Raw genomic sequence first — 13,854 nt, forward strand, 5'->3', positions numbered from 1 at the left:
ACTTAATTTATGGGACCAATTTTTTTTTAAATTAATTTATGGGACCAAGCTAGTCCAAATTATATGGACGTTTACAATCTATATCACTAGAAACAATTGATCCAAAATTAGGCGTCTTAAATCTACATTATTAAAAATAATTGATAAAAAATTATGTGTCTATCATATATTCAGAACTAAAATATTAGCTTTAAGTTTTATGGAAATATTTGAATAACTAAACGAAAATGTTTGGATCAAAATTAGACTTCTACACTACTAAAATGAATTTATTGCATCTTTTTTTAAAAAAAAAAAATTAATAGACATGAATGGTAACAAAGTCAACAATAAAATGAGTTTACTTTTGAACTTACTAAATTAGGCGGCTATAGCCAACACTAGGGGTGTGGGTATTTTACGGAATGAAAATTTTGGTTCATTAATTTTAATTTTTTATTTTTAAAAATAGTAATTTTATTATTATATAAAATAAATTTAATATGATTTGATATTTTAAATATCGATTTTGACATTTAATAGTGCGGTAAATAGGTAATTATAATTTGGTCGACTTCAACTTACATATATACTCATATAATATAATAGAGAATTATGACTTCAACTTTTAAAACAAAAACGTCTCAATTTGATTTTTAATCATTATCATGAACAACCCCACAAACAAATGTACAAATAATACACCAAACATTTAACAGAGGATAAAATATATTATTTTGGATCTGGACTACATTATTCCACTGCCTATTTATAGTTCCCCATTTCTTCTAATTATATAAACCACCACATTTTCATATCTTTAATTTACACACAATATATTATCAAGAAAATGTTGTCACTTGGTATTTATATTATTGGATCTTTAGTTGTTATAGTCAGAGGCGAATCCAGGATTTCAAGAAAACGGGTGCACCATTCCTTTAAAGATAATATCAAAAAAATTATAATAACAATAACTAAGCGAGCAATGCATAAAAATTACATTACCACAAAAAATATCATCAGTTTACAATTGTACTCGACGAGACTTCATATTCTGAAAACGATCTATAATAGCATCATTACTTACATTTTCAAATATCTTCCGCTCTATCTTACAAACTAAACATCCATTCAAAAATTACTTCACCAATTCTATTCAACTTAGTCACAAATTTAACTAGCAAATTTAAAATAAAATAAGAGAATCGCATATCTTTCACAATAAAAAATAAGGGAATCACACCCTTGCAAGTTCAAATAAAATAGAGGAATCACACCCCTTTCACATTAAAAAAAAAAGGAAATACACACCCTTCAAAATTGATAATATAATATGAAACACATTCCTTACAAGTTACATCCGCAAAATATGTAAGTTTGAGATAATCAATTCTTTAGCTATTGATGATTTCCTATTATAAGTAATGACAAGATTTTTTATATGAAACCCTAAATTAAAGTGATATATACATATATATATATATTTATTTATTTATCTTGTTAGTTTGTTTATTAAAAAGAGAAATCATAAACTAAAATTACCTTAAACTTTGACAATGATGATTTCTCTAAATTCTTGACTTGAAGTTGGAGACTTGAAGCTTCTTCTTTGTGTGGAAAATAGAAAACAAATTTGAAGAGGGAAGAAAAATATTGTTGGAACTTGGAACTTGAAAACTATGTGGGAAGGAAACTTTTGAAGTCTTTTGACTTTTAAACTTTCAGAATTTAGCTTTTTTCTTTTCTTTTTTTAAATGAAAAATGTGTTTTAGTTAATAAAAATAAATTGAAGCGAATTGGGGCTGCCTGGGATCGAACCTGCGACCTGTGAGTTGAAATCTTGCAGTGGTACCAGTGAACCATCCAGCCATTTTGAGAACGGGTTCAACAAGTTTTAATTTAATATATTCTTTAATAATTATAGAAGTAATATATCGAGTTTAGTCGGATGACCACGGGTTCGGGTGACCCAAAATTAGTACATAAATTCGCCCCTGGTTATAGTTATTATACATTACTAGAGGAACCCTAAAAGCAATGGAAAACTCCCACCAGGTTCAATGGGTTGGCCATTACTTGGTGAGACTATTCAATTCTTTGCACCAAATACATCATTTGATATTTCTCCCTTTGTGAAGGAGAGGATGCAAAGGTAAAATAACTAATTAAACGTTAATATTATCATTATGTTCTTTATAATAACATTTTGTTATAGCTGTCAAAAATATTTCAACAAATGTCGTCATTATAGAGATGTTTGATGACAAGAGAGACGTGCTCATATGACAATCAACGTCCACCTCAAATCCTAAAATTGTGAGTTCGAATCATCAAGGAGTAAAAAAGATGTGATCTCTATATACTCTCTTTATCTGATCAATTTATGTGTCATATTTTCTTTTTTAATTTGTTTAATAGAATGACATACTTTATTTTTGGCATAATATATAAACATGCTCTTTAAATTAGCTTCATCTTGCATTTATGCCCTCCAACCTTGGGTGTGCACCAGTAGTCACTTAGACTTCTATAGAATTGAACTAGTAGACACACACGTCCTACTTGTCGTTCTATGTGGCAATTCACTTCCTATTAGGCATCATAAGTGGTGTCATTCATATCCTATGAGACATCATAAGTGGTGTCCTACATGTACTATGTCACGTAGGACACATGTGTTTACTTATTTAATTTTATACAAGTTTAAATGCTTACTTGTGTACACCCAAAGTTGAAGGGCATTGATGCCAATTGAGGCGAAGTAAAAAGACATATTTATGTATTATGCTTTTATTTTTTTTGTAAATACAGAAACAATTTAATTTTGAACGTCTCATTCTACACTTGATGAGATGATTTATAGAAACACAAATATCTATGGCTTATTTTAGACAACAAATTTCAAAAGTCTTTTTTTGTTTGTTAAACTGCATACTCAGTCACCACCACATAATTAGAAGACATAATACATAAACATGACCCTTAACTTGGATTCAACGGACAACTATGCCCTCAAACTTTGAGTGTGCACAAGTAGACACTTAAATTTGTATAAAATTAAACAAGTAGACACACATGTCCTACATGACATAATATACATTGGACACCACGTGTAGGACACAAAATTGCCATGTAGGCCGAATGTGTCTATTTGTTCAATTTTATACAAGTTTAATTACCTATTTGTGCACACCCAAAGTTAAAGGTCATAGTTTCCAGCTGAGGTCAAGCTAAGGGTTATGTTTATGTATTATGTCTAATTAGAACAAAGGTCTAATTGCGGCTTCACAATGTATTTATCATACCTTTTTTTTTTAATCTTTCTCAAAAAGAATGTCAAACTTCTTTAAGTAGATATGATTTAACTTTAAATTTCTACCAACATGGGTTGTGGTGCACTGGTGGAAGTGTTTCACCCTTAACAGAGGTCTCAGGTTCGAGCCCTGGGTATGGAGAAAATCCTGTTGGGAGCGCCACCCCCGAATGAGCCCTGCAGTGCGCGATTCAGATTTAGTCGGAGCTCTAATGTGGGCTCCGGACACGGGGTGAAAAACCAAAAAAAAAAAAAACTTTAAATTTCTCATTTTATACTTAATAAGATGACTTATAGTCACACAAATGTCTATAATTTATTTGAGACTATAAGTTTCTGAAGTATTTCCTTTTTTCTTAAACTACATGCACAGACACCACACAATTAATTGGAACACATTGATCTAAGCACGAGTTCATAGGCTTGACATAACTTAGTAAATCGGAAACAAACGTTATATATATGTTAAAAACAAAATAACTTAATATATGTTTCGCATCCCACTTATTTCACATCTCGAAACTCACAACATCTAAATTCTTAATCAGGTATGGGCCGATATTTCGAACTAGTTTGGTGGGATATCCAATCATAGTATCCATAGACCCTGATTTTAATTACTTCATCTTCCAACAAGAAGGGCAATTGTTTCAAAGTTGGTATCCACATACTTTTGAAGAGATTTTTGGAAGGCAAAATGTTGGATCTTTACATGGTTTTATGTACAAGTACTTGAAAAACATGGTGCTAAATCTTTTTGGCCCTGAAAGTTTGAAAATTTTGCTGCCTGAGGTTGAAAAAACTACAAATAATAACTTGAACAGATGGTCAAGACAAAAGAGTGTTGAGATGAAGGAAGCAACAACCAAGGTAAGTAGTCTAAATTGCAGGGTAATTTCAGAGATGGTCACTCAACTTTCATGTATTTTATTACATACAAATTCACAAATTCACTAAGTAGTCTAAATTTCAGAGCAATGCAATAGTTAAGAAGTCATGTTAAAAACAGAGGAGAAAAGAATCATAGTAACAACAAAAAAATTATGGTGACCAAGCAAAAATATCGGAGGGAAAAAAACAATAAATAATAATAAATACAAGACTAAAATAGTAAGAGCTTGTTTGGATTGACTTAAAAGTTGGTTAAATTTACTTTTAAGTTATTTTTAGCTTTTGAGAGTGTTTGACAAAGTTAAAAATAATTTAAAATAAATATAAAATAACTTTAAAAAAGTTATTAAAAGTAGATACACCTATTTTTCACTTTTTAACTTAAAGTTACTTAAGTTTGACTTTTAAAAACTACTTTTAAAAAGCTACTTTTTTAAAGCTAAACCAAACGGGCTCTAAGAGACTAATAATAATAGGCTTAAGTCATCGACAACCCCTTAAAATTATCCGCATAATTCGCTTAGACACCTCAATTAGGACTTGTACCTATTGAACACCTAAATTGTGCAAAACATGTACCTATTAAACACAAAACGCTGATATGGCAAAAATAGTGTTCTGTACTTTCATGGAGCGCAACTTCGAATAGTATTTTTTTTTTTTAAAAATATATTTTTCTTCTTTTATTAACACTTGGCACTATAATTAATATAAAAAAATTTCCTTCTTTCATTGATTCGTTTTTTTAAAAAAAAAAAAAAAAAATGCCCCACCCCCCACCAGTCATCTTCTTCATCTTTATTAGTTTCCAAGTTTTCTCCATTTTAGCTCCAACACTGTTTTTTAATATTTTTTTGTTTTATCTTTTTCCTTTTAAATATGAATCAACTTATTGAATGTATGAAAAAAGAAGAAAGAAGATAAATGATTTTTATGCATCAGAGAAAAAAAAGGTTAGTGGGCCGATATTCGTCTATCACTATTTTAGAACAAATATTACAATTCAAATTAAAATGTAAATCCACTAAATTCATCAAAAATGATATCCGAAAATTCGGTAGAATTAATTTTGAGCTATCAATTTCTTTTGTCATCAATCTAAAATGAGTATCCACTGGTCAATTCCCTTTCTCCTTTACTCTTATACCATTCTTTCTCTATGACGTATCTAGTATGAAAATATGTTTTTTTTAAAAGGTTAATCTTCAAGTTATTTAAAAAGAAATTGAATTTTGTGATTTGGGAAAGAATGTATTTACGAAAGAAGATGAAGATCAAAGGGGGCTGGGAGGAGGTTGGGTAGGGGTGGGGCTGGTTGAATATATTGATATTTTCATTTTATTTATTTTTTTAAAATAGATATAAAATGTGTTTGAAATAATTTTAATCAAAAAAATATATTTTTTCTATTATTTTAGGGCCCCAATGCCACGTGTTATTTTTTTAATTAGTCAGGTTGCCATGTCAGTGCAAACCTCTTCATACCTTTTGGCTATTATAAAAAAATGTCTAATAGGAATAATTTTTGAATAGTTAAAGGTGTTCAATAAGTACTAGTCTTAGTTGAGATATCTAAGTGAATTATGCAGACAACTTTAAGGGATCGTCGATGACTTAAGCCAATAATAATAATATTGAAAGAGAAACTAATATGCTTAGTATCTTTCCGGCATAATATGTATATCTCAAAGAGTTTGTATTTTGTTTGCAAATGATATTTGGATTCAAAGCAAAATATTTTATATTTTTTCAGATGATATTTGATCTAACTGGAAAGAAACTTATCAGCTATGATTCTGAGAACTCTACAGAGAATGTGTGTGAAAATTTTACCGCTTTTATAAAGGGATTAATTTCCTTCCCTTTATGCTTTCCTGGAATGGCCTATCACAAGTGTTTACAGGTATTTCTGAGTTTGATTTCTATACACTAATATTATCATAATAATTACATATAATCTCTAATAAAAAGTAATCAGTAACCTGAAAAATAAAATGAATTACCTACTATAAAGGTTAAAAATAAAGTGATTGTATAAAAGTTCTTTACTTAATCAGTATTTATATTATATATTTTCTATAGCAATATTTCATTATAACATCCAAAAATATAGACAAAATAATATTATTATAACGATGTTTGACTAAATTTAGACAAGTCATGATTGAACTAACTGTTGAAGGTGTTCATTAGGGAAGAAAGAAGATAATGAAGATGCTCAAGAGAATGCTAGAGGAAAGGAAATCACAACCAAGAAAAGAACAAAGTGACTTCTTTGATTATGTATTAGAAGAACTTCAAAGTAAAGACACAATTCTCACTGAGGCAATAGCTTTGGATTTGATGTTTGCGTTGCTCTTTGCTAGCTTTGAGACAACCTCTTTGGCTATAACTTTGGCTATTAAATTTCTTCATGAAGATCCAAAGGCTTTGAAAGAATTAACAGTAAGTGAAACCATAATCTTCTTCATCAATTGAACAACATATGCACTTACTTGACAAAGTCGGATTCAGAATTTGAACTTTTTATAATAAGTGTTACAATAATTTCTCTAAACAACAATCAAACACTCCTCAAATGTTTTTCAGGAGGAACATGAGGCAATAATTAGAAGAAGGGGAAATGCATCTTATGGACTTACATGGAAAGAGTATAAATCAATGAAGTTCACATTTCAGGTATTTAATCTAAATTATAATATTGTCCCTTCCAAGTCTAAATATATAATCATAAATTAATTAATTTCATTGAAAAAATGTAGTTTATCAATGAAACAGTCAGATTGGCAAATATTGCGCCTTTGATTTTCAGAAAAGCACTTCAAGACGTCAACTTCAAAGGTATGTAATCAAGATTTGGATGTCCATGTAGACATATTTATACCTTTAAAATATACTATTAATTAGTACAGGGGGTAAAACTTCCTTTCCAATGTTTGATATCGCAACAACAATTTCGACCAAAGTTAAAGTATTTTCCAGATTCTTTTCCCAAGAATTTAACTGAGGGAAGGTGCGAGGTATCCCTTGATTACTCAAGGGAGCATATATAACTGTTTTTTCCCAACAAATGGTGCATACATATCCTTCTATAAATTGTGTATATTTACTGAAATTAAGAGAACATTACTGATTGTGCAAAAATTCATTACTGTATCATTGGAATAAGATTAATTTCTAAAATAAACTTTTTGTGAGATGCAGGATATACCATTCCAGCTGGTTGGGCAGTAATGGTGTGTCCTCCAGCTGTCCACTTAAATCCTGCCAAATATGAGGATCCACTTCAATTCAATCCATGGAGATGGGAGGTGAGTACTTTATCGGAAAATTATATAATGATTTGATATAAAAAAAATTAAAAAATTAAACATCTATTTGGTTATATATTATTTTGACTTCTCACTCTAAATTTTAAAAAAAATATTTTCAAGTTGAAGAAAAACTTTAAAATTTTTAATATTTTTTTCAACTGAAATGTGCGAAATTTAGGAAAGAGTTGGTCCACCAAAATTAATTATACGCAATGTTACCCTACATGTCTGCAAGAGGTTGTTTTCACAACTCAGATGTATATATAACTTGTTGAATTCTGAATGTTGCATTCTTAGCTCCGTTATGGTTCACTAACTAACCGCGTTCGTGCTTCACATTTCATTCACTCAAGAAGACACATAAAATTTCTAGATTTTTTTTTTGCTAACTAGTAAAGAGGTGCTAAACCTTCCCTGACACCAACATGCTGTAAAGAGAGAAACCACTTAGATAGTAGACAAGACCGAAGAGAAAAACTTTTCAGGAATAAGATATAAGACTCAAATTTACTCAGTACAACTCATATTCTCGAATGAATTAATTGATACTAGAAAAGTTAAAAAAGTGATTGAAGAGACTAAAAAAAGTGGAAAGGACCTAGGTGTCATGACCCAAAAGCCGAGGTCAAGATGACACACACCTCGAAAACTCCAAACTAGTGTGTAAGTTGAAAATAACACACACACGAGACTCCCGAAGGAAAGTCGGGACACAAATGATAGCAAAGAACAACAAAGAATATCCCAAAACCTGGTAACATAAGTATAAAGAACATCTAATACAACTTTAGAGTATGAAACACATCACAAGTATTCGAAAAGAAACAAAGACTGAAAATAAAGGATAAAACTAATGGTGTTCCGGGAATAGGATCTCACCACCACTCTGAAAAGATCCCCAAGGCTAGCCACGATCAGCCACCGCGGGTAGTATCCTGACTAGAATCTACATCAAAATGATACAGAAGTAGGGGTGAGTACAATCCACAAGTACTCAGTAGACTCGACCGACTGAGTAAAAGGACTTAATCAACTTATGAAATATACTTAGGAATGCTTCCACCTGCATACAGAAAAGTCTCATTTAGGGATATGTGCCACAAATTTATCATGAACTGCACGAGTAAAGTAAAACATAAGGTCACAACAGTTCTCATGTCACAGACAAATCAAGCAATTCAAATGATTAATGCAATGTAGTGAGATGATGCAATAATGTGGTGGTACGGTGGAATCAAGGCTGTCGCACACCCTGTCGAGCTAAGGCTCCAATACAAGGACACATGGGGGACTCGTAATCCATATACCAAATTACAATCTCAATATTTCATCAACTTGTCACCTCAATGTGGTCAATGATATATAAAATGTCTCATTTTCTTTCAAAAAAGGAATCTCCATATTTTTCCCAATTTCCAAAGAACATGATATGATGAATAAGGATGGATGAATCACAACACATATATAACATGGAATCAATAATCAAACTCAACATGTATCAACAGTCTAAATTTCTCAAAACTCAGTTGATCATGATATACACCCTCAGATGAAAAATAGTGGGAAAAAGTTCATTAGAAATAAGTGAATTCCATTTAAAAAACATTTCGTTTAATCAAAGCATTATAAATGTCACGACCCAGACCGTCGTGATTGGCACCCACACTAACCCTCCGGTGGGAGAACTATTACTACAACTCAACTAATCAAATTAACGAAAACTAGAACATTTAAAGATACGAAAGCAGGTTTAAATGATGGATAAAACGGAGTTCCCATAAACTCCAAAGGTTTAATAAAACAACTAAACATAACTATTGCGGAAGTTCTACACCTAAAAATTGAAACTCATTGTACCAAAACTCTGAAAACCAACAAGTCTAAGAAAAAGGGTTGCAATCCCTAAACTAACATAAGCAAAGTCTAACTAAATAATTTGAGTCCGAAAAGAGTGGACTAAACAAGGAAGGATACATGGCAGCCTGGAAGAACTGGTTCACCCTTGAATTCGATCTCGATCAGTGATCTCCTAGCTGAGGTCAATCAGTAGCCTCTTGAAGATACCCTGTACTCAACAAAGAATGAGAAAGTATAGTATCAATACACAACCATAGTGTACTGGTAGGATCACACGGCTACTCCAGTAAGCGAAATACAAGCAGACAATTACAACACAGTAAACACACATATACAGAATACATAGTTCAATTAACATTTCAGAGCAACATATAGTTTCCCAATATTAATGACAGGTGGACATAAACATAATAATCAACAATGGTTCTCTCATTGAACCCACACCCAAACTGTTAGTGTGTCGGAATGCGACACCCGATCCAATTTACATGTGTCGGAACGTGACACCCGATCCAATTTACATGTATCAAAATGTGACACCCGATCCAATATAAGTGTCGGAACGTGACACCTAATCCGATATACGTGTCAGAACGTGAAACATGATCCAATATATGTGTCGAAACATGACACCCGATCCAGTCAACACAACTACAATTGCAATCACATTCATAATGAACAATGCTCACAGTCATACAATCAAGTAATAGGTTCATGGCATGTAATTGTGCATATACATATACTTATTTGCATTAGATTCGGTTTACATTCCTTATTCGCACACATGCATGCATACAATGAAGCAATTAACCGGTATATATCACACAAACAGGAAATCAAACCATCACCTGCCTCGAAACCAAGCTTGAATCCTCTTAAGACGCTTGAACCTTCCCTTTTCGGATTCTTTCCGCTTGTTCTTGGTCGAAAATAAGTAATTTAACGCAAGGATCAATAAACAAGGCCTAATTTACCTGGATAATAACAAAACTATAATCCATGGCCAAACCCAAGATCCTATTGTTCAATTAGGGCTTTCCCACCATTAACTTCAAGCCAAAACCCTCCCCCAATGATAATTACCCAAGATTCTAAGGTCTACGAATCAAATTACGGATTAGGGGAGTAATAATCTTATCTTTAGCGCTAGAAAACGTGGAAAACTGTCAAGAACTGTTCATGGGTCGTCTCCTAGCTCTCAAGGAAGAAGTTTTGCAGAAAATAACGTTTTTAGGGTTTTTTCCCGATTTAAGTCTTGATTGTCCTGCCACAGCGGCCCCGCCTTGGCGGGATTAATCCCGCCCCGGCTGCTTGTACAAAGACAAAAGCTCAGAATTTGAGTTCTAAGCTCCCACTTTGCAACACACCTTCAATCCTTGACGTTAAAAAACTACCCTTTCATTCCAAGATCAGTTTCAGGAGTTCTACTCGCCCGAATTCAATTCTGTAAATCCGTACGGGCTCCTTAACGTCTTGGCTATCAACTCATATGATTTAATTCATAATTAAATCTCCCATTCATTACCATATTTCCCTAGACCTCACCTGACTCAGATTTCGTCCAAATCTGGACTAGGCTAGAAATTTTCAAGTCACTACTTAAAAGTTTTCTGCCCCAATTCTTTCCCCATTGGCTTTTCTATAACGACAGAAACAGGTCATTACAATAAAATTTCCAACTCAGCCTCTCACTTGGGGATTACAAGTCAAATAACATTACAAGCCTATCTTAAAGGCAACTTATGAATCATATACTCTCAAAGGAAATAAAACAACAATTAAGGCCTCAACATAGGCTAAACAACACATATAAGCCCTCACACGGGTAACACAATACAATCAAGCCCCCGCACAGCAGCACAATACAATTCACAGCCCAAAATCATGCTACTATCCCATCCCATAGCATAAGACATAAGAAAGATCAATTACCCAATCCCAGCCTAGGAGAAGGATAGCCAAACCTATCTCAAGGCCAAAACTTTATCCGAACAACACTATCGGAGCAAATCCACAACAACAAGCTAATCGAAACGATCCTAACCCATCAAAAATTAAAAAAGTTCATCAAAATGAGTACTTCAATGATACCCATATTGATATGATTTGAAATCGGGTAAAATAGTTTTAAAATCACTTCGAAAATCAAAAGGGTAACATCAGTTTTTTAGTTGAAAATCAAGTTCTGCCAGCCAAGAGGAGTTCATGGTTGAAAAATCCATCAAAAACAAGTAAGAATCGAGCTTTAAATCAAGAATTTACTACTTTTCAAACTTTGGGAGAAAAAACCCAAAACCCACATTTGGAATGCGGTCAAAAATGAGAAATTTCAAAAAAAAACTTTGTCAAAATCAGTTTGCCCACAATACAAGGACCTTAAATCCCGAAAATCAATGAAAACTCATTCCAAATCGACCTTCAAATCAACAATTTTCGATTTCTCTACTTTAGGGTTTAAAATCTCAACTTAATGGACATAAATCATGAAATATGAAAGACTTGAGAAAATAGTAAAATAAGGTTAGAAATACATACCCAATGATTATGAAATAAAAACGCATCAAAAATAACCTCAAACCGACTTTTCTAGCTCCCAAAATGTCAAATATACTAAATAGGTTTGAATAGATATTTAACTCAGTGATTTCGTCACTAAAACCCATTTACATCGCTACAAGTCTATTTTTTCGCCACTTAAAGTGTGCACTAGCAACAATTCGAATAGATATTTAACTCAGCTGTCTCGTCACTAAAACCCATTTTTTGTCGCTAAAAGTCTATTTGTTTGCCACGAAACGTGTGCACTAGCAACCTTGAAAACATCTTTTTGACCCTCGAAACTCATTCGGAATCCTATAAACACAAACTAAAAGTGTAAATTCATCATAAAACATGTTTTGGAACCAACAGAATTGTTGGATTGCAAAAAACAAAGATAGATATGACTGAAATACCCCTCAAAACTCATTTAAGCCAAAAATTCAACTTTTTACCTAAATATCCAAATCACAACCTAAGGTCTCGGGACTCTAACCGATCACTTTAATAAACAAAAATCGACGTTTCGGACTCAATAAAATTGACGGAATCCCCATACGATGCTCGAAACTCATAATGTTGACCAAAGTCAACCATATCAAAAATCTCAACTCAAAAGGGGCGAAAACACCAAAAACACACCCATCACATTTGGGACCACACCAACCATTTCCTCAACCCAAACTAAGCATGAAAATCTAAGAGGAAGGGTAAAATGGTCATTTCACAATTAAAAACAAATTCACAAGAAATGAGACATTATACTAGGCACTTTCCAACCAAAAAACAAAGTTATCAATGATTGAACTTGACTTTTATATCCAGATTGGAACTAAATTTGAACATCTTTGGATTTTGTCGAGGATCGACTTTCACAGTTTCACTACACTTCCACTTATCAACAAACCTCGACCTCTTCTCCTTGTGAACTCTTCGCTCTATCTCGCGATGCTATAACAAAAGAAATTGTCATAAATCTTCTTAGTGTTTTTTCATAGAAATTATAATGAAATGTTGAAATTGCTATCAGGGAATAGATCTAAATGGAGCATCTAGGAATTTTATGGCATTTGGAGGTGGCATGAGATTTTGTATTGGAGCAGACTTTGCTAAGGTGCAAATGGCTGTCTTTCTCCATTGCTTTGTGACCAAGTACAAGTAAGTGATACAAATATATACATTGATTAAAGGAATTTGAAAAGAATTTATATAAAAATATGCCCGATATGGAGAGGCGTGATACGGTCATTATATACACATCTTTAATTTAAAAATCTTCATTATCATTAGGTGGGAGATAATCAAGGAGGAGATATAGTACGAACTCCAGGTTTACAATTTCCAAATGGTTACCACATTAAAATCTCTGGAAAATATGACTAAAGGTACTTGCAACAGCAAATTCATATACAGACGTTGAGCAAAAGTTATTATTAAGCAACATGAACTCACTAATGTGAATGTAGATCCGCCTTTGATGCACACAGCCTTTAATTTTGTTATCTATAAGTGCATGTTTTTTTATGTTATTAATATGGTTAATTCATAGTTTATGTATGAATAATGCATTTAAAATGCATATCGATCTAGAAATTACTCTATCGACGCCTATAATATTACCTTATGTAGTATTGCTATGTTAGATGGGAGCTGTTCTACTAATATGAATGTATTTTATATTTACTTCTCTCTTTTTTAATTTTTTGTGTTTTACGATATTATGAAAGTTCATCTATATAACAATCACACCAGTTTCTTATTTTAAAGGTGTTATATATATTTTTTAAAGAAGTAACCCCATTCACTGTATATGGCTACGCTACTGATATCATGGACATGTGAATTTACCTTACATTTGCTTTTGTCTTATTACTTAAATAGTTTGGAAACACTGAGTTTTTACCTTCCTTGAGTGTCATATAAATTAAAGGGGTGTTTATGTAACTGTATATGTGACAA

At 32.3% G+C, this 13,854-nt stretch overlaps 1 protein-coding gene across 1 annotated transcript; it reads left to right on the top strand.

The window, feature by feature from the left end:
• Positions 1-787: 787 nt before the first annotated feature.
• On the top strand, positions 788-13,399 carry LOC102602364 (cytochrome P450 87A3-like). Its single transcript, XM_015304794.1, has 10 exons — positions 788-868; positions 1,980-2,134; positions 3,844-4,165; positions 5,940-6,089; positions 6,380-6,631; positions 6,776-6,865; positions 6,949-7,027; positions 7,391-7,497; positions 12,926-13,053; positions 13,186-13,399. The coding sequence occupies exons 2-10, from the start codon at positions 2,043-2,045 to the stop codon at positions 13,211-13,213; spliced, it is 1,248 nt and encodes a 415-aa protein (XP_015160280.1). The 5' UTR covers positions 788-868; positions 1,980-2,042; the 3' UTR covers positions 13,214-13,399.
• The last annotated feature ends 455 nt before the right edge of the window (positions 13,400-13,854 follow it).

This window comes from Solanum tuberosum, unplaced genomic scaffold (assembly GCF_000226075.1).
Source record: "Solanum tuberosum cultivar DM 1-3 516 R44 unplaced genomic scaffold, SolTub_3.0 scf00616, whole genome shotgun sequence".
NCBI classification, from domain to species: Eukaryota; Viridiplantae; Streptophyta; class Magnoliopsida; order Solanales; family Solanaceae; genus Solanum; species Solanum tuberosum.